We start from the raw sequence: 26896 nt of genomic DNA on the forward strand, positions 1-26896 counted from the left end.
ACACACAATCCCATGTTCTCCTGTAATAGAATTGAATCCAGGATCATCCATCTGGCATGATCCTTTAGGCCTTGAAAACAAGTTGTATCTGCAACCCTTGAAAAATAAATTATGATTAAGATACAGGCGCAACAACCCGAGTCTCAAGCAGCCTGTAGAAGTCAGCGACATTTTCAAATATGCACGAGAGCCGGAAATAAACCATAATGATCAATTTCGTATTTTGTACAATGGCTTATCAGAGTATCGAGGCAACCAAGCTCACCAATTTTGCTACAGGAGCTACAGCTCCGCTATTCGGAAGATGGGAACGGTGGCCTAACATACACTGCCCGAATACCATCGATAACGCCATGTTCCAATCTCCACATCAAGTGGCGTCCAAGGTAGTTGCGGTCCACATGAGGCCGCCAAGCCATGACTGAGATATGCTTTTCTTATGCCAAGCAGCTCGCAAGTGGTGAAAGTCACATCGTGACATGCTTTAGATACCAAATCATACCAAACCGAGCGGTAAATGTGTATTGTCTCTCTGGTGCGAAATCCAGAACAACCGGATTTACCCAAAGAATGATTTCAGTTAATTACTTCCAGCCAAACTCAGATGTACAAGCGGAAGCAACGTATATAATTACTAACCCGTGAAACACTACAGCTGCATATCGACTCGGATATAGTGGCGGAGTCCTCGATCAATTACGAGCAACCTGCGCCACTCCGCCCTCACGCGGATTCGGCGCCAATTTTGTCTCTGGGTTCCGTAAGTTCTCCAGACCAAGCCGTCAGTACTCACTTCTTACTTGTTGGCCTTTTTATTATTGCCGGCCGAGATTGAAAGGCCCATTATACATTAGCAACTTGGCAAGTGTGACAGTGCACTAGAACGACGAAATAATTGTTATTTCAACCTTTGCCTAGATAATTGTCTGAATAAGTGTTTCTTGGCCTATCAACCCAATCTCCTGTAGTAATACAGTGTCTACCAAGTAGCCAATATCTTATTTGCACGCATATAACCATACAATGTATACAATGGGTGTATGTATATTTGATCGAAGTTGCCGGTCAATGGGTGTTGCCTTTCACCAATGATAAATAGCATACTACCAAGTCGAAGTGGTTTCGAAGGATTGTATTGCCGGACATCAGAAAACAAGCTTATCTCCTCCATGCCATTCGTATTTAGGCGCAATACACTCCAAAACGCGAGTGAAACTCACAAAGGGCATCCTAAAGTTCCCAGATTCGTTTCACACAAAGATCCGTTCTCGCTGATAGATCTGCGAAACTTTGTTGTCATCTCTGTTGGGCGGAATCAGCCTCTGGATTTATGTATCGTATTACCCAAACGGGCTGGGACTTTCTGATGTATTCTATGTTTATTATTATTACTTCATTTTCATTTTGTTTAAAAAGCAATCGTATCCAACGACGCATCTTCCAGACGGCTGTAAGTTCTATAGGACATTCAAGCCAAGTCGCGTTTAAAGTACTGCATAAGCACATCATGGTCAAAGACACGAATTTCCTCGATTAAAGTTCGCTGCTCCAGTCCACCTCTACTCTCTTTGCTTGCTCTTAATGTTCTCTGACCTTGAGATGAAGATATACCAGAATAATCAACGATTGCCCGTTTTGCCCACTGTGCCCCTTTAGAGTTAACCAACTCCTTTCCCCTCTCACGAGATTCGTTGCACCTCCTTGGTCTACCCATCATCGCTTAGCAAGACCACATCGTTTTATGTACTTTGTACAAGTCTATCTGATAGCGATCAACATAAACAAAAGAGTCAATGCGGGTGACTTGTCCTCCTAAAAAACGCTCGTCCTTGTCACAACGCAGTACAAGGACATCGAGCCCCGTTGATACCCCGGGCGAGAAAGCCCAGCAAACGCGCGCAGCCCATAGCACTCGTCATTTGCAGCAAACCTCGGGGCCACTCGCCCCCGAGTCATCCATGATTGGCTCCAAATCGTCCTCGCTGCACTGGTTTCAGTCCTCCCGCATGTATACCCACATCTTGTCATGTCAAACTCGGCTGCGCAGACGCGTAACGTGTGGGGTTTGGAATATGTGGATTTAGAGATGTAATGGAAATGATATATATTTGTATACATCCCACATTTAGTCCCGGTTTCTACCAGAACTCTGTGCTATTTTACTGTACTGGTCCTACTTTGTGCACGCTATATATTCGCGCATTGATTCAAAGTTGCAGATACCACCTACAATTGAATCAACGCGGTCTTCTAACCCGTATGCGCTATTTTCAACTCTGGGGGTGATCGAAACAAGAAAGAAGAGAGTTCAAGGAGACAAAAACACATCAATCCATGAGACCCTTTCTAGTACCAAAGTGGAAAACGAGCCGGTGCGACTTGCGAGCAACAAGAAAAAAAGTATACTCTTTCCGACGTAGTATGCGGACCACCTTTCTCTGTATATTATAGTCTACCATCATAAAATCAGTATACATAATCTGGACAACGACCAATTCAATTACACGCGTTCGAGACATTCGAAGCAGAACGCAAGGATTTCCGATACCATTAAAGGATCTGACTATCATGAATGTGGACTGCCCAGTTGACCTCGGGCCTAGACTCGTTTCCTGTGGACAAACCCGCGTGTTCATATGGCCATCTGGACTCTTCAAAAGAATAAGCGCATACATTCACGCTTTGTGTGATGATAGTTCTACCCACTAGCATACTCGGCATAGCGGTCGTCGAATGTGTCATCAATGTATGAAACTGCATTGTACTTGTCGCAGTACCCACTCTGCCATTTCCCTACAACGGCACATTCTAACACATCCCCTCACATTCAATCCACGCTTATTTGTCGTAGAAGACCCAACTCGAGGTCCGGGTATCACATGTCGTCATCACAATCATCCACACACGCACACAAAAGAGCAAGTGAGAAAGGAGAAAAAAGAAACAAAAAGAGCGACAGTAGTTGAATAGTACTAACACACAGCCGGAATCCCAACATCTGGAAGGGTCCGAGGCATAGAAACAACCGTAGGTAAGATACTACACACGATGAAAAACAAAAAAAGGAAAAAAAAAGTCTTTCAACAAAACCCAAAAAACGGAGCGCATGTGACTATGAGTGTTTATTCACACGAGCGGGGGAGGAGGGGGGGAGGGAAGGGAGATGAAATAAAGAATTAGTATACACGAACCCGTCGCGTGTATTTTTTTTCTTCAACAAAGTGTGTAAAGGAGGATGAGGAAATTATGATCGTTTGACAGTGTATCCTGATTCGGGCAATGGGAAAGCTTCTACGTCCCGGCTGAGTGCCAAGGTATCCAAGCTCGCTCGAACGATTTGTTTGCCGCCTACAGCGCCCAAGTCGACGTCGACGTTAGTATCCAGCGAGTCTCGCGGGGCTCCGCCTGCCGGGCCGAATTGGAACGGGAACGCTTCGAGACCAGAAGACGATACACCCGACGCACTTGAGAACGTGGACATTCCAAGCGTGTGTCTCGAAGGTGGAAGACGAGCAACTTGGCCCTGTTCGAGTGCTTCTTCTTCTTGTCGTGCGAGCTCGGATAGTGTTGGGACGGGAGGGACAGGCGGAGGGTTGTGGTCTGCGAGAGATTCGGAAACGGACATGGCGAGCGAACCGGGTCTAAGGTTTGTAGATTCGGCGCCCTGGCCGACCGGACTAGGGGGGACGAATGGGAAGCCAGCGAGGATCGAATCCGCAACACTTGCTCCTGATGTGCGACGTACAGGAACGGGGGGAAGGGTGTTTATATCTTCTTCACTTGCTGATGCACTGCCCAATACGACCCTGTGCGCCTCTCCTTCAATCACAGTTCCAATACTGCTCGGACGACTGTCGTACCCCACCGGTTCGGCCAGGAAGGTGGTAGAATTGGGTTGGACTGGGGACTTGGATGCTCGAATGTCTCGTCCTGGCACACCGGGTTGTCCAAAAGTGTTGACAGAGCGCACAGAGTAACTAGCCGTCTCGTTTTCCTTGTCCGCAAATGGGTCTCCACCTTCGCTCTCGGGCGAGAACGGCGATCGCTCGGCGATGTGTTCGGGCGGGAATTCAGGGAGGGGAGGGACGGTACCGGCACTCTTCTTGCTCCGCTGTGAGAAACTACGGATGAGATCTGCGCCTGTACCTGAGCCTGGTGTGGGCGGACCACTGCTGAGCCCTGCGGCAGGGACCTGAACGACTGCTGGACGTGCGACTCCGAGAACTTGACGGACTCCTCCCTGGGCTTGGGAGACGACGACGGGGGTGTCGCTGTACATGAAGCTGCCAACACTGGAGATGGTCGATGCGCGAGAGGCGCCAGAACGCTGGCTCGCAGCGTAGGGACTAGAGAATCGTGGAGGACGCAGGTCTTGGCCGACGGACAAGCGAGAAGCTGCAGATTTGGGAGGTTCGAGCTTAAGGTTGAGATCAGGTGATCGGTGGGGTCTCGAGGGAGGAAGACTGGTAACCGATTGGCGATGACCGTCTGCGAGGGACATGCTGGCCGAGTTCGGGGGGACATAGGCAATAGGAATCACATGAGAGGAGTTTCCGCTGCGGACCGAGAGTGCGTCTGCAAAAGGATCGAGGTTAATGTCCGATGCGGCGTAATGGAGTGTGTGACTCGTGCCGTTGGCATTGGCGTTGGGAGTACGCGGTGAGGCAGGTGTGCTGAGCAGTGTGGGCGGCTTTTCGCCAGCGGGTGTCCCGACAGGAGTGCCAGTGGGACCGCCTTCGACGGTGTACGGGGTCGCTCGTTTGGCAGCGATCACCTGGGCTGCTTTGCGTGCTGCCCGTCGACGTCGGAGAAACCAGAGCATGGCGGCGAGCAGTGCGGTGACCACTACGCAGCTGACGACGGCCCCTGCTACCGCTCCTTCACTAATCGATCCGCTTGCGGGCCTCGAGTTTGGAGTGCAGATCACCTTGTCGCATTGATCACACGTCCTAGGAATAATGAGCAAAATTCAAGCAATTTACCTCTTTTGCAGACGTACCGGAAAATAATCTGGCATGATTCATCGGCCTTGCAATTGCACACTGGTGTAGGGCATGCATCCACAGACAGCTCACAGCGCTTGCCCAACAAAGTAAATGGGATACCGTGGTACATTGGAGTGGGAGGGCGGGGAGAGGATGCCAGGAAGGGGTAGAGAGCGAGTGATATGCTGAGATAAAGAGCGACGACGACGACCAGCGGCGGTCGACTAGCGATGAAGAGAGTCGTGGAGGAGAGAGCAATCTAATACACCACCAACCTACTTCACTACATCAGCCACGATGGCAACCATTTCAACCTCGCTATTTATTCAGCCCAGGCCCCATCACGTAAGCTTTCTAGTCCCGACCGCAGCCTTAGTCCCCCGGCCCTTGGCGCTAACGCTACATGCATACTCCCGGACTTGCATTTAGTGAGTGATAGTAGCCAGTATATTGTTCTATCTAATCGATCAAGTATTTTCGCCTGAAGAAGTTCCTCAAATGCAGTATTTGCCAGGCTCCTAATGCAACCAGTGCGACAATGGTCACCCATGCAAAATTCACCACCCTACGCTGCGTCGATTCTATTTACACATTCGGCGTATCAGTGCTCCGCCGCGGAGAACTGTAATAATCCCAACTCACCGTTGGTGTCCCTCATGCGCATTTCTCTCCGCTTCAAATAGCCAAATTCGTCTGTAATTTCCTGTACGACCGCCTCCAGTTTGCGCATTTCCGTTTCCAGCCCTGACAACGACTCTTGGTTCGCAATGGCACTAAGCAATAAAACAGTAGGTTTGTACCCGCTTCTGTTAATATGCATGTCCACACTCACTTGTAATCCACTGCGTCTGCGCCAATGTCCACGTCCAAATCAATAACCCTAGCCTGATCCGCCGAAATAACACCTGTTGGGTCCCAAAGTCAATAACCTCCCTCTTCATTTCCCCTGAGCTATTTCCCAAAAAACTTACTCCCCACCAACGTATTTGTAAAACAAATCCCTACGTCGCCTTCACCATGAGCCGTGATCGCAACCCTCGTCTCGGACTTTAAGCCCTTTTTGCTCAAATACATATGTTGGTGTTCTGATCTGTCTACGACATCGACGTCAATTCGTTGGTTTTCCCCAGGACCGAGGTTGGCAGTGATAACCACCAACGCGCCATCGTGCGCCGCGTTCCATATACACTTTCGAATAGGATTTTTGGATGCTGGAAGAGCGAATTTGATAGCTGCAGTTTGCAGAGGTGATAATAAGAAGGCTAGTAAGAGTACAGAGAGCGAAATACGGGGTCGTAACATCGTGCAAAGCAATAATAGAGTGAGGAGCGTAAAGTAAGTAAGGAAGGGACGTGTCGAGAGGGTTAAGCGCCGGGACCGAGGGAGAGCCCCAAGCGCTGGATGAGAGAGCGTGTTGTTTTGAACTTTGACTACGATTTCTGCGATTGAGATATGGCCAAGCGAGCGTCCGAACACCAGATTACGAGGGACGACGCGAGCGACGATGAAGATGTGAGTACATTAATTCTTGACTTTTTTTCGCATGCTCATAGACAACTACAGCAACAAGTCAAAGTCGGAATGAGCAAAGCCGATGCGAGTGTGCTTGCTACTCGACAGTACGTCACCATCCACTCGCTCGCCATTGTAATTTTTTCATTAAGATATCTATGTTCGCAGAATAAAAGGCCTTCCAAAACGCAAGGGCGCCACTCCTCTCGCAACATCCGCAAGTTCATCCAACTCGTCATCCGTAAGCTCCACATGGTCCCACAAGCGTCACTTTTAGTAACACAATCCATCCTATAGGCCGATCCGAGTCCAAGGATGGGGTCGTTTGCGGGATTCGGGGCTCCCGCTGCTTCCCCTGCTGCTGCCTCTTCAGAGACAAAACCAGAGGTTTGTGCTTTTGGTTATTTGTTGGGTGGCATTGACTTACATTGCATGTCCCAGGCTCCGCGATTCGCCGGGTTCGCTGGATTCGGAGCTGCTCCTGCTTCAGCTCCTGCTCCTGTTCCCACAGCCAAACCAGCCGAGGTGAGTGGTGATATCATAGGTGTACAGCCCTCCAGTCTCATGATGTCCGCACAGACGCCACGTTTCGCAGGATTTATGGGATTCGGTGCAGCACCTAAGTCCGCCGCTCCTGCCTCGACTTCTTCAGCCGAGACTAAACCTGCATTCACTGGGTTCGGTACAGCCAAGTCTACTACTACCGCAACATTCGCACCTACATCATCTCCCTTTGGCTCTTTTTCTGCACCCAAACCCGAACCTCCCAAGTCCGACCCCGAGCCCAAGGAGAATACGAACGTGGATACGGACGCGGCGCTCAAGTACTGGACTTCATTGCGCGGGTTAAATCATGCGTTTGTGGAGAACATCAAGAAATCTTACGAGGGCGACATGTTCTCCGATTTGACTGGGCCAGTGAAGCAGTACCAAGAGTTTAGGGAAAAGATTGTAAAAGAGTACGAAGATTCGAAGAAATCTTCTGGAAAGAAGCCTGCAGAGACCAAGTCGACGTTTTCGTTTGGTGCATCGACTTCGGCTTCTTCACCGTTTACTTTTGGTGCTCCCAAGGCGCCCGCCGAGTCGAAACCTACTCTGCCGATGCCTCCTAAACCTACTTCATTCGGCTCAAAAGATGCACCGCTCGTGACTCCGGCTGCTACACCACCCGTGATCCCGCCTTCTCCTAAAAAGCCTGCTCCAATGTTCAACTCGACCGAGGCTCCTGTTCCCGAGGCTACCCCCACACCTTCTCCTATGCCCGAAGGGTCCACACCGAACATATTCGAGGTCGCGGCGAAGAAAAGCGTCGAGGAGAAGAAAGAGGATAAGGATAAACATGCCAGCCCGAGCAAGCCAGCGTTTACGTTTGGAAGCAGCTCCTCGACCGGGTTCGGTGCTACCTCGAGTCCGTTTGGGTTGGCTACGACGGCCAAACCCGATGCCAAGCCATTTAGCTTTAGCACATCCAATACCACCCCTTTCTCCGGGTTCGGAGGCGCGAGCACTACCACCACGGCCAGTGTGGACGGAGCTTCTACGACCGCCACGCCAGGCGCCAGTACACCATCCAAAGCCTTTACGTTTACGAATCCCCTCTCTACACCCGGGACGCCATTTGCCTTTGGTGCAGGTTCGCCAAAGGGGAACACCACGACCGCTAAACCGGCAGGCTCGGTCGGATTCTCGTTTGGCGCTAGCCCCCCACGAAAGGAACCCGCTTCGTTCCCGTTCGGCGCTGTTTCCGGCCCGACGTCTGCTGCCGCGACACCTAAATCCGAAGCGGGCCACGCGACCTCGGACGATGACAAGGACAAGCCCAAGGAAGGTGAATCCGCCGAGAACAAAACGGACGAAGAACCCGATACGGACAAGGCACAGACCAATGGCGCCGGGGAAGAAAACGAAGACACGGTATTTGGTGCCCGTGCCCGCGTGTTGAGGTTTTACAACCAGGCCTGGGTCGGTGTAGGGATCGGCCAGTTCAAGATTAAATATGATCGCGAGACGAAGAAACGACGAGTTTTGCATCGGTTGGAGGGAACCGGGCGGGTGGTTTTGGTGAGTGGACCCAGATTGCGTTTCTGGGAACCTTGAATTAACTTATTGTGCTAGAATTGTGGTTTGTTCGAAGAGATGAATCCTGTATTGGAGAGTAAAGGACTTATGCGATTTACTGCTCTTGATGACCAGGGACATCCCATGTTGTACCGCGTCAAGGTTAAGACGGAAGCTGAGGCCGAATCGCTTACGGACTCCCTCAAAGACGCGATAGAAGCAGCCAAGGGTGACAAGGCTTGATTCTTTTTTTTTTTTTGTTATATGCTCTCGTTTGCTCTTTTGATGGCTAGTACATATATGCACTGCGTATTATACATATTACTGGAAACAAACTCCTTCAGAAAGATATGTGCTCTTGTCAGGTTTCAGTCGTATAGAGATGGCAGGGGTTGGAGGGTGGGCAGTGTTGAGGGAGGAACCCCCGTTTCTTCTGAGCTACTCTCCTCGTCATTGTCATCTCCACTCTCATTATCTTCATCTTCATCCTCATCCTCATCCCCCGAATTCATCTCTTCGTCGTCATCGTTGGCTTCGCCATCTTCTTCTTCACTTCCCTCATCGCTCTCTAAATCCCCAAACATATTTCCCCCGAAAAAGACATCAGGGAAGATCCATCCCTCGTTTGTAGTATTCGTTCGCTCGGGCTTGGGCAGTTCGGTCACATCGGCGACTTTCCATAGCCAGGTTGGCCCTGCGGGGTCGTCTGGCTCATGGTTATTACCAGTCCATGTTCCGAGGAAGCCGGCTGCCGAACCGGCGTCCCCGAGCTAATAAGAGTTTCAGCCAAAGTTCACCGGAACTAGAAGATACGTACTTGCACGGCCTCTGTGACCCAGCGATCATCTGTATCATAACGGGTCACCTATCAATCAAGTCCCTGTGAGCTTCGGAGAAATCAATGTATCTGGAGAAAGAGCTTACCAAGCGCCATCTGACGTATCCGTTTGAAGTCATGCATACAAACCCATGTACCCCACTGATCATCGTATCGTTTGCAACGCTGAAGCCATTGAAGTGTAATATCGGTCGATCCTCGAACGGTGGGTCTGCGGGCTCAGCTTTGGTTAGTTTGAGTGTCATAGTGATTATTCGTGTCGCCTCGTTGAAGAGTTTGTGCTTGCTATCAATACGTCAACCATGCGCACGATTCCGTTATGAATGAATATACACACAAAACTGATGTGTCTAACCCGCCGTTTGGACGTCTGCTGTGTACCTACATGGCTCAGAACTTCAAGATCGAGAGCATATAATTACGTTATTTTGCACTTACATTATACTCTAGGATATAATTTAGTGTCAAATTATGTTGAACATATTAACACCGAACATACCATGAAAATCTCTATAATCCATGAAGCATACTAGCCGCCTCCACACACCTTCAACGCCCGCCCAATCGTTGATCCCTTTCTCATTTATGCGTGATGGGTTGTTTTTTAGAGCAACGGCTGCGGCTTTTGAGCTGCCACCCCAAACGGCCTGCGGACCTGTCGGAGGAATGGGGTAATTATGTCCAATAATTCGCCTTTGGGCAAGATTTTCGATTATTACTCGCTGACATGCTGCAAGATGGACCCAATTCGGCTCCATCCCCCGTTCCGTCATCCTCCATGGTCCATGCCAGCCCTCCTGTCGGTAATTCTGAATATTATACACGTACGCTCGGGCGTTTAGGCGAGATTTTTGCGCTAATTCTGAGGGTAGTTTATGCTCGGCGTTGAAGAAACAAACTTGAAGCTCGGCCGTTAGTTGACGGTCTTCTGAGGAGGGCTGTTCAATATCTGGGTCGTGTAAGAAATGTCGCATGAGAAATTCGGTGCTAAAACTAGATGGATGGAGTAGCTTTGTTAGCCACGCGACGTTTCGCGAACGAGTAAATTCAATCGATGCGGGAGGTGTTGTTTCAAGGATGGACAAAATGGTCCGAATAGCTCTGTAACGCCTGGCAGGTATCCTTTCGTCAGTGGCACACGAGCTGAGCCCTAATTTCGATAGGAACATCTGTGCTGATATACGTCGTTCGACTTGGTCTCGCCACCTGAACCTGGTTGGGGGTCTCCCGTTCTCATCTAATAGTTCGTCTGGAATATAGAACTGTAGCCGTTGGTCTTCGTCTAGATCGGCGTCTGCAAGAGGCGATATGCAAAACCAAGGAGTCCGTATTGCCATGATAGCTTCATTTGCGAGTCTTGGGTCATCCCATATTGAGATAAAGAGATCTCTCCAAAGTAAATCACCTAGTCCTTTAATGTAGCTGTGGAGTGCACGGCAAGAGCGAGAAAAAGTAGATACAGTAACAGGAGATAGTTTCCATATGATGATATTTAGAACATCGGGCGGAAGGTCGAGTAGCTTTATGCTTTGAGTTGATGGACCATTTGAGGATCTAGATGTCGTCTCTGACGAAGCCAAGGCGCCGATCATGCCCAGTTATGAAGGTACGTGTCCAAGCAGCAAGCGAATGGATGCGTTGCGACTGTCAAACGAAATTAATGAGCACGCTAAACTAACGTGTGAATAGCGGCGTGCGTGTAAACGGTGAAGCGCACGGTACGACAGCGAGCAGATGACGGTCGATAGGCATTCATAATCCCAACGGGGTCAAATGCATTGGTCAGCCTCCACCTACCCACACGTGATGATCCGGCGTAGCCAAACGCCGATTAGCATACAGGCGCACAACCTTTGTGCTGGTATTTAAATAAGTCGAAGTAAACTCGGCGAAAAATCTAATGTAATAAAAGAGCGCGAGATGAAGCGGGCTTTCCCAAACATGCATCACCGACACTTACACAGGTAGAAGCCTGACCGTATTAGCATTACCGATTGAGATGTAACTTGGTGCCCGCTCACCATTGAATATGCTTGCGGCATTTAGCAGGGGTACCGGGCTCCCGCAAAAACCTGTGAAAGGATTAAACACGGAGTTTCAAATATACGTCGTATTACTTCCTGGGAATGTCAAACTTAGTTCAAGTCCCACAGTTACACTGCAGTTAAATAGACATCGGAGGGTAAGGCTTCAGCTCCTTCAGTGTATCTATAGACCCGCCCGGTCGAAGATGAATAAACAAAATAGTCTAATCTATAATTAGGGACGCATATATATACTTGATGTAGGAGTACACACAAATAAAATTTAAGGAAAACAATTCATTCGTCGCCAAGTGATTAATATTCCTTGCAGTTCCAACACTATCGGTAAGAAGCCCCTTTTTACGAGAAACCGTAGAGCCCAAAAGAGATTAAGTAAGAGCGGATAAACGTAGGCTACATGGCAACGGGACGAAAGGCAAATTGAATTATTCCAAACTTCTGATGTGCTTGCCGAACTTACGAGGGGAAATATGTCATTACATGCTGGGGGTGTAACCGATACGGGAGTGAGGCGAAACCTAAAACTAGCAGAATATGGAGCCAAATTCAACCACAATGGGGTGTATAAACAACATGCGTGGCATTACTCGTGAAAAAGTACAAAAATTTTCAGAGATACGCCAAGTCCGATGAAAGTGAACATCCACAAACTTGCAGTATCAAAGTGAGTCCGTTCCCGACAAGAAAAGTGATCCAACAAAAGTTATATATGATAACCGACGGGAGAAACAAGTAAAACCAGAAACAAAACTAAATCTAGGGAAGGTGAGATGCTCAGGACTTGATGCATGTCTTGCCATCTTCTTTTGACACAGTGTAGCCAGGTTTGCAGGTGTATAGCTTGCAAGCACCGGCCTCGCATCCCACATTCCAAGAGTGAGCAACAGCAGTGCAGTCCTGGCCCTCGCCCAGGGAAGAGCACCCACCACAGTGCTTGATATCTTGATAAGTATCAACGCTAAGAAGAAGTTAGTCGTAAATAACCTGTTGATATTATTGAATATACATACCACTCATAATCAGATGATTTGTTGAGAGATTTAGCGCCGATTATGGGGCATTCGGTCTTCTTGCTAGGGCATCGCTCAACAATGCGATTGTGGCGCTTGGCTTTCCAGCCATGGTTGCCTCCGTTATATCCTCCGTTGTTTCCACCGTTATATCCTCCATTGTTGCCCCCATTGTATCCTCCGTTGTATCCACCGTTGTTACCTCCCCCATAAGAGCCACCCGGAGGAGTTTGCGAAGGGGTAGAGTTGCCGGTGGTAGGAGTGGGATCTTCTTCGCAGCACCAAGATCCTTTAGACCAAGAGAAGCCGCGCTTGCAAGTAGGCTCAGGAGGGTCTTCATGACGAGGAGTGCAGCAACCCTGCTTGGTGTTCCAGTACCAGTTATCTTTGGGGCAATCGCGGGAGCGGCTAAACATTAAGTCAGTGTAAGTAACTTGATGTTAAGTTGCATTAATACTCACGGAGGAGTAGGAGGAGCCGAGGGTCCTCCATGGTCAAGGCAGCAACCAAGTTTGGCATACTGAAAGAATGTAAATCAAAATCACGGTACTCTAAAAATAAGACCGACTAACCCAGAACTGGTTGCCTTTACAGCTGTCGCGAGTTTCAACAGCAGGTTTAGCTGCTACGAAGCCAACGAGAGCTGCGGAGAAGACGATGATGCTAGTAAAGGATTTCATCGTGCTGCGGATGGTTTGAGATACGGAGTTATAAAAGACTGTGGTTTTGAGCGAAGGTAAGAGAACGTGGACGCCTGCAACAGACGATTAAGACGATTAGGTCGGGGGTGAGGAAAAAGAAAATCCAAGGGGATGCTTTTACTGGGTGACTAACCACCGTTCTCTTATACTGTGCGAAGCCCTGCCGGCTCGGCGGTCTGAAACATACGAACATACCCTCATTCTTGCGAAAGGATTTGTCACGATGGAAAAGTCAACCTGTGTGGTGTAAAGAAGTCTTTTTCCACGGGTTTAACTTCGCGAAGACGTACTAACGGCCAATAGGAGATGCTTCTACGTGCTCCACGGCCTTCGTTTCTAGATTACACAAGAACATGTTTGATTTCCCAGATAATCGGCTCGCTCCCCCGTCTCCATCCTCTCAACTAATACTCTATCCTCAACAAAATCGCACAGTATTCCCCCTATTTCGACGCATTTATCCATCTACTCTGGCTACCCCGACCTGTCAAACCTGTCAATCATTGACGTCACGGATGTTAGAATGCCAATGTTGACGACAGTCTTTCCGAAATTTGATATGTCCTTGGCGACGATCCCTATCAATAGCATGCTTCTCGCGCGTAGTAGGACCACTCCTGTTGTACCCGTACGGGATTCAGGTCAAGTGCATTTTACTATTTACACTGTAACATTCTTATCCGGGACGGTTTTGGTCTCCGGTATCCTAAACATGCGATGACCTCGCGCCATCCAATAGATTAACAAGTACAACGCGTAAATTCCGATGACAACACACACATAATTCATATTCCCTGAGTGATTCTGTGTCATCGCGGGCGTGGAATTCAATAAATCCTGTCAGCTCACCTGCTTCGACTGGTATTACGAAGGGCAAGTTATAAAATACCAAAGTGAATAGTGTCCAACATAGCAGCACAATATTGGCTATTAGTCCGAGTTTACCCAGCCAAAAGGGCCCAGGCTGAAGAGTGCAACGACCCCGCACTAAGAGGCAGCCTACGGGAATAGAGTAGGAGATGTACAAGAAAATTAAACAGCCTGTGACCATACTAATCGAGCCAAAAGCGTAAGATATTAGTCCGCTCACAACCTGTCTGACGAACCTATTGAATGCGGTGGAAGATGCTATGTACAAGCACCCAAGGACTGCCACCCATATACAGCTCATGGCGTGAGCATTTAATGGAACACCTACAAAGTTTAAGTGGTTTGGTTTAGGTCATAGGAAAGAAAGCGCGAACATGAACATTTCATACCGAGCTTAGGATGTACAACAGACCAATACCTAGATCCGGGCATACCTCGGTCTCGAGCAAATGACCATGCAAGACGTGCTTGCCAGGTGTCTACAAATACATGTGAGAATTCTTAGGTATACATTTCAGGTAAGCTGGATGGGCGAAACTTACGGCAAGCGGTCAAACACCCAAGGCCGGTTAAGACAATCAGTACCTGAAGAATAATTGCCCCAGCAACGCTCCTTGTAGCTTGATGATAAAGTTCTAGAATAGGGACACCGGTGGGAGTGCCAGTTATTTTCTCCAGGTCGGACATACTAAAGAAGACGGCGATGCTATAGCCAAGAGAAGAAACGAGACCAATTCCTACTGTAGCCAAGATGCTAAGAGGAATCATTCGTTCTGGTTGATGAATTTCTTCAGCCATATGGGTAGCAACGTCCAAACAAGCAAATGACCTGGATGTAAACCGTTTGCTATAAGTTTAGTAACTTGTATTACATAGCCACAGGTACCCACCAGTTAGGGTTTATTAATCCCACAATAAAGGCAATCACATTGTTTTCCCAACCTGTCTCGTTTACAAAAGTCGCAAACACGAATTTGGCGGACTGTTTCGTTCTACTGGCAGCTGGGACCGCGATCGTGATGACAAAACAGGAAATAAGGGAGATGTATAGCGATGCTGCCGACACCTTGGGCAAAAGGCGTCCAGAGCAATTTAAGATAAAGGCGAACACGTTGACCAGCTGATAAGCTACAAATACCATCCAAGGCTGGATGATCCTGTCCACAGTTGAAAAGTTCGGGTCATCTGTTGTGAGGATCCGTAGGCAAATCGACTTACATGTCAGGGTGACCGAGCGCGTACATCCCAACTAATGAGCTTCCTAAGCTCAGACAGACACTGGCACTGGTAAAAACAGCTCCTGCCCATCCTACGGCACCAGTCAAGAATGAAAGAATTGGTGCACACTTGCGGGGAGCCAGTTGCGCGGTCCAATAGTACTGGCCTCCCGAGTTAGGCATCGCACTCGCAAGCTCAGCGAGCGAGATTCCTACACCAGTGGAGATCGTGGCGATCAGAATAATACCGTATATGACAAGTACTGAGCGAATGCTAAGTTAACATTCATTACCAGACAAACTTCTTCAGCCTACCTGGACCACCACTATTGACTCCAGCGACCAGTCCGGCACTAATACCCCACCAACTGTTTGTCACAGAGAAGCCCACACCAAGGATAGACCAAATGCTAAAGTTACGCCGCAGTTGTGGCTGGTATCCTGTTTAAGTGTATACGTCAATGGGTTTTAGCCGAGAATCATAACGGCAGCGTACCCATTTCGACCAACTTGCGTGCGTCCACATCGCTCTCAGTATCGGTGGGTGCAACGCGAGTGACTATGGAATGTATTTTCTCGGGGGGTTTGGACTTATCCTCTGAAGAACGTGATTCACGGGGCGACAAACTCATTGTACAGCGAAAGTAGGCTCAGGGGTGGGGAAGTTTTCTCAACATTTTGGGGCTCTCAAGTATTGATATAGCCCTTTGGCGTAGGATTATCTACCCTTAAGGTACAGAGAGCGTCCCTTGAAGGGCACGGTGTGATGCATTTATCCATTATTGTCTCGCTTGCAGCGACTGAATTCCAGCCACCGTCACAATGATAGTGCTGAGTGATCGAGGAGCTCAATAACAATAGTGGAGTGCATATATCGCCTACCAGAAGACGTAAAATTGAGCATCGGGAAGCAAGCTGACCTCTTATCAGTAGATTATAAATCGCTTATCGTTCATGTTCGCTTCAAAGGGCTCCATCCCCTTGATTATGCTAGAAATACACGCAGCCACCAAAGAATACCTAATTTAGATAGAGGAGCATACAGATAGAAGGATCCGACAGAGTCCGAGTCAATCCTGACAATCATTTAGAGGATGATCCCTTGTCAGAGATGCCTAGGTCCTGGGCAGGGGTATCGATATACGTAGCTTATATCAACAATGTATTCCGGCTTCAACTGGAGGTTCAAATTCGAGAAGTCAGGTTGTGTACAAATTAGGTCACTCAAACCGAATTCCCAGGCGAAGTTATTCGGAAATAAAACTAAGGTGGATGTAACAACGAGACCAACCCCAAAAAGGGATAAGGGCAATAGGTGGAACCACGATATTTCAACTTTCAAGCGCCCATGGCACGTGTGGCGCGATGACGAAATCCACGTGATATGTTTCAGCGTTCACCAGTTGATCTGCGAATACGGTGTGTTAGGAACTAACAGAGTGATGCGTTGAGAGTACTATTGGTATCAGAATTCTGATTTAGTGAGCGAAACGCATGTTGAGGATTGTCAACCCAAACTAACCACACTCTTGCACACGTTTACAGACTTCATACCTGTTTAGTGGTGTTTAGCATTTCACAGCAGCATGTTCAACGCGAAACTGAGTGGAGGGTTCCAGGGGCGGGTAAGTTGAGTAGTATGAATCTGAATTATTGAACCGATGTATGTGCTTGTTTAGGAACGCTCCGAGAGTGCCTCGAGAGTGAACACACCAACTCCTGGGAACGTTGGAAGCGACTCTTCGTTATTTCGCCGGTCGCTGGTACCAAACTCAGCCAACAGCACGATTAACCTACCAGGATATGAATCTAGTAACGACACGGAACTCGAAGAAGGGGGAGAAGGCCCAGCCACAGTATTTACGTCTTTCAACAGTTACCAGACTGCCGACACATCTCCAGCTATTAGCGAGCAAAAATTGGGTCACCTGAACTCCCCTGATGAGTCTTCGTCCGAACTCAGAATTCGCCGTCCCACATCTGCCGACAGACTCACTATGCGGCCGTTTAGCCCTCCTTCTCCCCCTCCGCTACTCCGTACTCGTTCTGATGGCCCTTCAATTGCGGTTCTTCCTAGCTCTAACACACCCAGGAACTCAGTTCCTCTTCCCAATTCTGCACCTGCGGATATCCACGTACCATCGCCCTCGTGGGTCAATACATTGGCGGATGCCAACAACATTCTAAACGCATTCTGCAGTCAGCAGATTTACTCAAACCTTTATGTGCGTATGCTCACTCTAGTCCAGAACTCATCTTGATTGATCCATAACCCAGAATCCTAATTATACTAGTAGCGATAATGAGAGTGGGGATGATCAACGACGCGAGCTTACTCTCCCAATTGATGTTGCGTCTTATCCCCTTCGTATAGAATTATCTGGCAATCAAGATAAAGGGAAAGTAAAAAAACTGGAATATGGAGCAGCTCATCCTGGCACGATTCCAACATCTGAACACCTTGAATCGCCCGGATTCATACCGCTCGGCTTCAAGGGGCTCAAGCCTGGCCTAGGGGGCGATGGAGACGAAGATCGGCATTGTGGGACGGTATCTGAAGGAATCTCAGACACCGATGATAACAACATACCTACACTGATACCCTCAACATCTACTCTTCCCCCTGCACCCCCACCAACCGTTTCCCGTTCCCGTTCATCGAGTCGGTCATTCCCTTCGACTCTACTTAATCATGACGTACCGCCAGTCCCACCTCTTCCACCCTTTGCGTTGCTCGGCTCTCGGGCTCGCGCGGCATCATCTCCGAGGACAGCAGCGGTTCCATTCGGTTCTTCGATGGTCGTAGATCAGCGTTCCCTTTTAACTCCTACACCTACGAACTCCTACACACCTCTTCCGGCTACTCCGTCTTCAGCAAGCATGAGTATGAGTACGAGTATAAGTAGCAGCAATGCGAGCCCCTCTTCAGGTGTTCCAGACCACACCGTTACTTTTCAATCTCGCTCACGCAATGTGTCGCCACAACCGGGTCATTCATCAGCACCTGAAAAGTTACGTCAACGCTCAATATCTGAGTCTGGTGGTGGCAGTAGCTCTGGAGCTGGAAGTAATTCACGAGGGCGTTTTGCCAGCGGTCTAGCACAAGCTCTTCGCAAGACCCCGCCCAGTATTTCATCTGGGCGAGGAATTGAGCATATAAAGCCTGCAAAACGTCGCCCCCGGCCCAAATACACATTTGCATTTGTTGGCTCTGGTGGGTGCGGGAAGACGGTGCTCATCGAGAAAGGGTCCAAGGCGGCAAATTCTAGGTATAAACCACAGGTTACGCTTAAAACCGTCCGTTATGGAGACACCGACATGACTTGTAAGTGGTAGATACCTATGCTTTACACTAGTATTCATTTTACTATCCAGTTGAGATGCGTGAAGCCTATGTTCTTGTCGACAAGGCCCACGTAGGCTACCCTATCCATGCGATTGAATTCAATTCGGCGCCATTCATTAAGGCGCTAGAAACTGGGACTCAATTCTGGCCGTCTGGGATGCCTGAAGTTGATGGTGTGGTCCTATGCTACGATGCATCCGCTGAAGGCAATGGACAAGGGAGTTTTGACTACATAGTCCGATTGACTGGTAGGTCTTATTTCACTGCATTTGGTCTTCCTAATGTAGCTAATATATTATCCTCAATCTAGCCGCGTTTGCAGCCCTGCACTACCCAATCATCTGGGTAGCGTGCAAAAGCGATTGGATCCGCCCAACTAAGAAAGATGGCCAGCCCGCATCTCCTCGCATCTTACCAGCGGGAATTGTGCCGCCACAACAAGTATTTATCCTAGCTGGTGCTGAGCACACTGGTCTGATTGAAGTCACAAAAACTTCCCAACATGGCAAGGAGCAAATGCGCAACATGATGACATGGATGTACAAGGCGGTTGGACGAGCACGTCGTAGGTGTCCAGAATCACCTATCTTCACCATGTGTGTTGACAGGACATTAGGTAGCCGAGAAGATGGAGAGAAGAACCAAGAATACCATAATCATGCATCTCCTGATGTATTCAATCGAAAACCCAACTCATCCAGGCCTCCGCCAATTACCATTCCAACCCAGTCAGCGCTTGGGTCTGTCCCTGCTGTGCTCCCTCACCCACCTAGCCCAGTATCTTCTCCCCCAAAATCTCCAGTCTCTCCTTCATTGCTGATTCCTCAGAGGACAACTCGTGCACGCTCTATGAGTGACCTCCTAAGCCAGGCTGCTCGTGATCAAGTCACTGAAGCTTCGGCGGCAATTCTTCGTAAGGCTAGTGCAACTGTGAATCCCATGATTCTGCCGCGGCCGACATATGAATCTGTCATGTCACCAATAGATATACCAAAGGAGCCAGATACGAATTCTCGCGCTCCGAGTGGTGACGCCCCTAAGCTGAGTGGAGGCACGAGCGTTGTTGTATTACAATCCAAGTATGCGCCGGATCCGTAAGTCTGTTTTAGAAATCTTGGAAAACAATACCAATTACTTTCTACCTATAGGTTTGCATTCGCAACTCTGGATCAACTGATAGCCCGCCTATTATGGGGGAATGAAACCGATCCTAGTATGTTTATTTCAACTCACCTACCCTCGTCCGTTAATCGTCGGGTCTATTAGACAACCTGGCCTTTCGTGCCGCTTTTGCACTCAGTTATCGCCGGTTTGCCGCGCCTCGTACTATCCTCTTGAGTATAATTCGATTTATTCGAGGGAGCGATAGTGACGGTCGGGCGCGTGCGGTTGATATCCTTGCCGACTACTTGCATCATTGGGTGCATAAATATCCAACAGATTTTGCTGCTCCTGGGGCGATTCCACCTCTGGAGACTTTAATTCGGTGAGTCAAAGGATTCTTTACGATGTATAAGAAACTGATTGTCCGTATAGTGTACTGAAAGAGAATGGCTTTCATGAGTGTGCGAAAGGTGAATCAAACGCATATATCTAGTTTGCAGGGGGTTGACACCTAGTCTATAGATTTGGATCAGCTTCTCCCCATGTTGAATACCCTCAAAGATGATGCTACTGACTGGGCAAAGCCAACGACAGACTTTACAGAGTGTTCGGATTCAGACACGGAGCGCGACCCCGACAGCCGACCAAATAGCTCTGAGATCCAATCCCTGTCCTCCAGCCCGCCTCTTGGCGTACTGGTTAGTACAACAACGGTGATAGAGTCCACTTCACCACTGGTAGTAGGGGATGAACCTCCCACAACTGGCCGCCGGCTTTCACCAGTGGCCCCATTGGTAACAGGATTATCAGAGACAGAGGAGCAAGAACTCAGGCGTGTGGGAAAGCTCATCCTGAGGCTAGAACCTGAAGAGGTTGCCCAAGAGATTACAAGAGTTGACCACGAATTGTTCATGTCAATCCAGGTGAGTTCAAGCTTTTATGCGAATGACAAGAAGCTGACACTCATTTATAGCCACGGGACTGGCTTCGACATGCATATACAACGCGTCGTGACCGTGATCCTGCGGTTCATGCGCTAGACCAAATAGCTCATCGATTTGAGAGGCTGGGGTTCTTGTGCGTCGATTTACTTGCCCCGGAACCACATATTGACACTTTAGCACAGAGTTGACTCGCTGATTCTTGTGTGCCCTAAGCTTCACGACCGTGGACGTATGTTCGAGTATTTTCTTCGAGTAGCATTAATTGTTCGTAGTTACAATAACTTCGCCGCACTGCACTCAATCGTCGCGGCATTGGACAAGATATACAGTGGTGAAGAGGGGGAGGGCATTGAATCTTACATTCAAAGTAGTGATATCAATTGGAATAAATGGCTCAGGCGAGTTGAAAGTAACACTCTACTCGGTTTACACTTATCAATCAACACCACCCGTAGCTTACGCGTGTTGATTCTCAAGTCAAATGGCACCGCATACAAAACCGCGCTCAAACACACAACCCAGCCCCTTATTCCGACGATGTACGTATGTCTATCTTTTGACCTGATCTGCACGCTGACCTAGTATTTGACCAGGGCAATTCACACGAGCGACTTAGTTCGCGTCATGTCAAACCGTGATTACAAGGAAGATGCTCCGACTCTCATACACGTATGTATGGTTCGCCGCTTTGTCACACGCACATCGCTGATATGTTTGCCCAGTGGGGAAAATTCCAAATTATCGCAAAAATCGTCAATCAAATGATAGAGCTTCAAGGCCGCCTACGCGCCACGAATATCTACAGCTTTCCAGACCGCCCTCACATCGCATCGCTGCTCAACGATCCGAAGACTATGACTGAGGAGGTGCGTTTTTGAATTTCAAAAATTCATCGCAAAGGCTAAATCCTCAAAACAGATGATTGTGTTAAAGACTTTCCCTAGTAGTGCGACTGAGACCAATGTGGGACGTACAGGAACGTGGGGCGCTCGTGTCCTCCGAAAAGTATTCTCTGATAGATGATTTCGCTTTTTTTTTTCGAATACCGTACTGTCCATTTGCTTTGCATTTCTTACTGACGTTAAATGTTTTGTGATACCTACTTCGCATTTGTTTTCGAATAGTCCTCGACTGCATCAGATATATTTGATGAACATTCACGACGTATATATAATGTTGTTTAGCATGCATTTTTAGCGCCTTGCGTTTTGTTTATACCAATACAGTATCATATTCTAGTACAGAAACAGAACATGTAACAAATTATATCTTTCCCTTTGGTGACGTGGTGCTACCGTTGTTTAAGCTGAGCCCGGGTACTTCACCTTTTGCCCACTGAGATATCAATACACCTGCAATGGCACTTCGAGGAGGAACCCGAAACGGTGGTTGATCATTGAGAGGCTGTGGATCAATCGAACCGGCCGCAGTGGCTGACTTCGCAGAGTGATCTTGCGCCTCATCGAAATTCTTGTACTCGCGACGTCTGATATTTGTGCCATCAGGATGAGCAAGCACTGCTAGCACCTCTTCGCGAGTAAACCATTTGGCGTCTAGAAGTGAATATGAAGGGAACTAGTCAGGCACGAATCCCATTGCGCAACCACTGGTGTGCATACCTTCTAGTTCATTATCTAGATCAGTGCGTATTGTTTGGGAAGAATCTGCGCTCGCATAACATCCAATCATCAGATTTGCTGGGTAAGGCTTTTGTCAATTCACAGGGTTAGCAATATCGACTAACTTTCCACGAAGTGTTGTCCACGCACCCAGGGTTGGCCAGAATGATATCGGACCGCATGTACCCGTACCCCACTCTCCTCCCAAATTTCACGTTTCACAGCATCTTCAAACGATTCCCCGGGTTCCAAAAACCCAGCCAAGGTTGAATAAAATGCTAGATAGGGGCAAAGAACGGGTTGATCATTATAGCGATTCTGTAGCAGGATGATCTTCCTATGCGATCAGACTCACCTGAAGGAAACTTTTTCTGAACAATATGAAAAAAGGAAGCGCGTGGATTAGACTTGGAAGCTAGCGCATATAGCGGACATATGATAGCTACTACTTACATTCCGACCCAGCAGTATTCGATCCCCGGTTTCATCCAATACAGCAGTGATAACCACCGCATCAGTGCGCGGGTGCATGTAGTTGTTTAAGCCGCTATATCAGAAATAAATGTGAAATTTTCTAAAACTTAAGGTAAAGTATAAGCAAAACACGCACGAGGAAGAGGGACAAGGGGGCTTTCCCTGGTTCTCGGCCCAAGGTAGGACCGAGGTACAACTCAGCTTCCAACCTGCCCAGAGAGGATATGTTCGTGATCCACATGCTGTACAAAACTAGGTGGTTTGAAATGTGTCAGAGGTAACAGTGTCGATTCGTTTGTCATAGTTTCTAAACCTACTTTGCGTCGACCAACCCAATCGATCATCGTACGTGCAAGAGCAAATAGGCTCGCATCTAGCCGGTGTGAAGCACATATGAACACAGATCGTGCCACATTTTGCAACCGTCATCAATCATTTAGATGCTACGCCTCATGTAAACCTTGCGGGCACATACCAAAACTGGACAATTTTGCGGTCGCACTCCTAGGTTCAGCAAATTCCAGCCGCTGAGATTCCGAAACGCTGAGGACACCAAAGAGATCATCGGTCGAGATATCGGTTGCATCCAGCGCAAAATACGGCGTTCCCCGAACGTCCTCCGGATGCTTAGGGGTGCTCAACTCGGCAGATGGTTCCTCCACGCCTAGGAAGACGAGATTCGGACCTCGCCAACGTGCACTCTGGAGCACTTTGATATCCTCTGCGGCGATCTCTCCCGGATGTTGCCCCTGGCCAAAGAGCGGCTCCTCTCCCAGCACAGTCCGTAGTTCACCCGGGGGAACCTTGGCAAGTGTAATGCTTGGCCCCCCATTCTGACTGTGGGCAACGACTAGTGGATCTCCGTTGCGAAAGATCACACAGCGAGTAGTTGGATTGGCGAACAGCCCCGAAACAAATCTAGAACTGTGGGCCAAGGGCGTTTATTCGTGTACCTGATGTGACCCCAGAGCGCGGGCTAGCTGACTTACTTGGAGCGAAGCCATGAAAGTCGATTCAGCGAGTTTCCGCCGTAGAAATGGACGCTTGGGTGTTGATCATTAATATCTAGTATCGCGGCGAGCACTATAGCCTATTGTGGTAACATACTAATTTTCCCCCATATAGACTTTATCTGAGCGACAGACGGAGTAATGGAATGATCGTGTTTGCGAGGAGTTTGGTAGAACGCGGAGACGAGGGACGAGTAGATATCCTCGGTAAAGGGGCATGGGATAACCGTTGTGTTATTTCCACTCCAAGTAGAACCTGACAAAGCATTGCGTGCCCTCCACCGGAGTTTGATTGCTCAATGCCCGATACTCTCTCACACTCGAAGCGAAGATGCTTTAGTAATTATAATTTATGACAATTTCCCGATGGAGCGAGGTACTCTCCTGCACAACCTCAACGGCGCTTGCCCGCGGCCGCCTTTTTGCCTGCTCCCTTGGATTGCTTGGGTTTCAATGCTTTGATACCCTCACCCTTTTTGGCCCTCATTCCTTCTCTTGCCTGGGCACTTCCCCTATCTGCCAAATCTCTATCAAACCCAACCTTACGAATCTTGGACTTGGACTTCTTTTTGCCTGCCTTGGGGTCAAATTTCTTGACTGGTTCACCAATTTTCCCCGGTCGCTGGGCTCGTTTGGCGCTCCGGATCGCTGCATCAGTTGCATGCTGATCATTAAACTCGGCATCAGCCTCCCGTGCAAGTTTGCGTCTCTTTGCACGCCGAGTAAGGCCAGAGAATTTGTCACGTTTAGGTTTCTGCCCAAATATGGTAAATGAATGTGGTAAAGTTAAATTATTCGGAAACCTACGTCTTCATCTTTATCCTTGGATTTGTTATCTTTCTTTCCAAGGTCCACGTTTGAAGTAAACCCTTTTTCATATTGCTGCTTGCTAATCGCTGTGGACGGGCTCGGTACGCGTCGACTGAACGATGGATGCAAACTCACCAGCTGCCTTTTCCTTTTCCTTGTCAGTCTGGAACCACGTTCGCTTGGGTCGGCCGAATATCTCTTCTTCGTGGGTGATCATATTCTGGCCCTTTTTTAATTCCATTTCTGCAGTCCGCAACTAACCCATCCAAATGAAATTACGTCAAATCAACACCATGCATGCGTACTTCCCACTCACCAATTTTTCTTCCTTTTCCTCTTTGAGGACTTCCTCGACCTCTCCCTTGAGCTCCTCCAATTTTTCCACAACTGAGGCCACGACTTCGCTCGGTACGACGCGATGTCTGATCTTGTCAGCTTCACTGCGTTTGATCGCTGCCTTGAGCATCTTCCGATCTGCCTCGCCCACCAGTGTAATTGACCGTCCTTTCTTTCCCGCACGTGCTGTTCGGCCCACACGATGGACATATTGCTCGATTTGACCTGGCATGTCATAGTTGATGACTGTCTCGATGCCTCTGATGTCCAAACCGCGCGATGCAAGGTCGGTAGCTAGAAGATAGTCGGCTTCGCCTGAGCGGAATTTGGTGAGCGCGTTCAGACGCTGTTTAAAAATCAGCCAATATATATCTACTCTGCTACACGATCGGAACTTTATATACTTACCTGCTCTTGTGTTAGATCTCCATGCAGTTCCAATGCCTTTAACCCACACAACCCAAACACGACCCGGAACTGATGTGCCAATTTTTTGCTCCTGAAGAAAATGATGACACCTTTTCGAGCGGTGCGCTGGCAAAGAGCGACGAGCAAAGCTGGACGTTCGGCCTCTTTTCCTGCGCGTACACGGACGAATTCTTGAACGAGTCCACGGGCGGTTTGTTTAGACGGGTCGACAAAGAGTCGAACGGGGTGTCGGAGGGAGAGGCGAATGAGTGTTTCCACGTCGTCAGTCATAGTTGCCGAAAATAGCATGGTTTGGCGACCTGTTGGACAAGACTGAACAATCTCTTTGAGTTCGTCCGCGAAGCCGTCCGAGAGCATTCGGTCTGCTTCGTCCAGCACCAGTACGTCTAATGCATCCAGTGCAAAAGAACGAGAGTTACGCAGGTGGTCAATCAGTCTACCCGGGGTAGCCACAACCAAGTCAGGTCGAGTTCGTAATGTGGCTTCCTGTGCTTTGAGGGAAAGACCACCGACGATGAGTGCGCATCGAACATCGGTAAACGTCCCAAGCTTTTCAGCGACAGCGTGACACTGAACAGCAAGTTCACGAGTAGGCACGAGTACGAGTACGCGGGTATGAGCATCGCGGGATCGGTATAAAAGTCGCTCGAGAATAGGGATGATAAATGCGGCGGTTTTACCTGAGCCTGTGACTGCACCACCTACCACATCCTTACCGAGAAGTGCAACTGGTATAGTAGCAGCTTGGATGGGGGTGGGGGAGTTAAACCCGGCTGAAGTCAGGGCACGGAGGAGGGGTCGAGATAGGTTCATGCTTGTGAATGATGTATGTACTTGTGCGTCTGTAGGAGATGGTGCAAAGTATGCAGCCTTGGCAGCTTTTTGGGCGGGGGTTTCGACATCCGAGTCGGCATCCGAGTCAGATTGAGAGCCAGTGTCATCGCCCTCTGCCTCTGAGGCTGGGCCATTGCTCGAATCCGAGTCTGACAGGGGGTCATCCTCATCGTGGTGGGCTTCCTCCACGGCACCGCCAAAGGCAGAATCTGAGACATGTCAGAAACGTGCCATGTGCACGCCGACCGGGTATATGATAGACTGACCGTTGTCCGAGCTCAACTCTTCCCCCGAGCTCTCCCCCTGGGAGGCCTCTTCGTCGCTGGTGTCTTGGTCTTGGTCTGCCTCGTGTCGCTTGCGCTTCAAGCTGCCCTCCGCCTGGGCCCTGAGTTTGCGCCGCGCTATAATGTCGTCTACTGATATGGGCTCCTGCGCTTCAATTCGGTCAGTACCAAAACAATTCCCGCCTAGCATTTACCGCACCGGCTTGGATCCGCTGTGCACTACGTCGGCGCTATCCCAAGCATCGCCCGCTCCGGTCAAAGCGCCTCCGGCAACATCAAAGCTAAACCCCGGGTCAATAGTTGGCCCATCGCCCTCTATGCCCCCCTCGTCGTCAGACTCGATTGTCATCACATAGTCTGGGGCCATGGTGGACAAAAGCAAGAACAAAATTTGGTCGGGTAGGGGTGGCTGTGCAGTGATAAGATAAGATGTCATTATGTCTCCACACTTGAGGGTCCCGCTGGCTGGG

At 48.9% G+C, this 26896-nt stretch overlaps 8 protein-coding genes across 8 annotated transcripts; 2 read left to right on the top strand and 6 right to left on the bottom strand.

The window, feature by feature from the left end:
• Window positions 1-3244: 3244 nt before the first annotated feature.
• RhiXN_00736 (uncharacterized protein) lies at window positions 3245-5293 on the bottom strand (the record flags this gene model as incomplete). Its single annotated transcript, XM_043320555.1, has 3 exons — window positions 3245-4949; window positions 5000-5209; window positions 5265-5293. 3 exons carry the CDS (start codon window positions 5291-5293, stop codon window positions 3245-3247), a joined length of 1944 nt encoding a protein of 647 aa, XP_043179567.1.
• Window positions 5294-5444: 151 nt separating this feature from the next.
• RhiXN_00737 (Endoplasmic reticulum vesicle transporter) lies at window positions 5445-6287 on the bottom strand (the record flags this gene model as incomplete). The annotated part of the gene is made up of 4 exons (XM_043320556.1): window positions 5445-5566; window positions 5628-5758; window positions 5818-5890; window positions 5957-6287. The coding sequence occupies 4 exons, from the start codon at window positions 6285-6287 to the stop codon at window positions 5445-5447; spliced, it is 657 nt and encodes a 218-aa protein (XP_043179568.1).
• A 150-nt stretch (window positions 6288-6437) lies between these two features.
• Window positions 6438-8798, top strand: RhiXN_00738 (Ran-binding protein 3; the record flags this gene model as incomplete). The annotated part of the gene is made up of 7 exons (XM_043320557.1): window positions 6438-6497; window positions 6549-6604; window positions 6666-6738; window positions 6795-6884; window positions 6939-7022; window positions 7077-8558; window positions 8613-8798. 7 exons carry the CDS (start codon window positions 6438-6440, stop codon window positions 8796-8798), a joined length of 2031 nt encoding a protein of 676 aa, XP_043179569.1.
• A 125-nt stretch (window positions 8799-8923) lies between these two features.
• RhiXN_00739 (F-box protein) lies at window positions 8924-10985 on the bottom strand (the record flags this gene model as incomplete). The annotated part of the gene is made up of 6 exons (XM_043320558.1): window positions 8924-9325; window positions 9373-9420; window positions 9480-9678; window positions 9731-9774; window positions 9832-9839; window positions 9893-10985. 6 exons carry the CDS (start codon window positions 10983-10985, stop codon window positions 8924-8926), a joined length of 1794 nt encoding a protein of 597 aa, XP_043179570.1.
• Window positions 10986-12212: 1227 nt separating this feature from the next.
• RhiXN_00740 (amino acid permease) lies at window positions 12213-15868 on the bottom strand (the record flags this gene model as incomplete). Its single annotated transcript, XM_043320559.1, has 10 exons — window positions 12213-12396; window positions 12449-12856; window positions 12910-12968; window positions 13021-13202; window positions 14409-14498; window positions 14562-14866; window positions 14910-15176; window positions 15238-15499; window positions 15552-15677; window positions 15733-15868. The coding sequence occupies 10 exons, from the start codon at window positions 15866-15868 to the stop codon at window positions 12213-12215; spliced, it is 2019 nt and encodes a 672-aa protein (XP_043179571.1).
• A 954-nt stretch (window positions 15869-16822) lies between these two features.
• Window positions 16823-21653, top strand: RhiXN_00741 (RasGEF domain-containing protein; the record flags this gene model as incomplete). Its single annotated transcript, XM_043320560.1, has 15 exons — window positions 16823-16861; window positions 16916-17461; window positions 17514-18561; window positions 18612-18830; window positions 18893-19147; window positions 19199-19676; window positions 19731-19795; window positions 19849-20068; window positions 20119-20156; window positions 20209-20609; window positions 20660-20763; window positions 20813-21169; window positions 21224-21299; window positions 21353-21496; window positions 21549-21653. The coding sequence occupies 15 exons, from the start codon at window positions 16823-16825 to the stop codon at window positions 21651-21653; spliced, it is 4095 nt and encodes a 1364-aa protein (XP_043179572.1).
• Window positions 21654-21893: 240 nt separating this feature from the next.
• RhiXN_00742 (NADH pyrophosphatase I of the nudix family of hydrolase) lies at window positions 21894-24001 on the bottom strand (the record flags this gene model as incomplete). Its single annotated transcript, XM_043320561.1, has 10 exons — window positions 21894-22183; window positions 22250-22337; window positions 22400-22527; window positions 22605-22620; window positions 22703-22796; window positions 22860-22975; window positions 23041-23096; window positions 23199-23647; window positions 23713-23806; window positions 23869-24001. The coding sequence occupies 10 exons, from the start codon at window positions 23999-24001 to the stop codon at window positions 21894-21896; spliced, it is 1464 nt and encodes a 487-aa protein (XP_043179573.1).
• Window positions 24002-24127: 126 nt separating this feature from the next.
• On the bottom strand, window positions 24128-26793 carry RhiXN_00743 (DEAD/DEAH box helicase; the record flags this gene model as incomplete). Its single annotated transcript, XM_043320562.1, has 7 exons — window positions 24128-24487; window positions 24541-24629; window positions 24679-24799; window positions 24860-25225; window positions 25288-26351; window positions 26409-26571; window positions 26626-26793. 7 exons carry the CDS (start codon window positions 26791-26793, stop codon window positions 24128-24130), a joined length of 2331 nt encoding a protein of 776 aa, XP_043179574.1.
• Between the last annotated feature and the right edge of the window lie 103 nt (window positions 26794-26896).

Source organism: Rhizoctonia solani, chromosome 4 (assembly GCF_016906535.1).
Source record: "Rhizoctonia solani chromosome 4, complete sequence".
NCBI classification, from domain to species: Eukaryota; Fungi; Basidiomycota; class Agaricomycetes; order Cantharellales; family Ceratobasidiaceae; genus Rhizoctonia; species Rhizoctonia solani.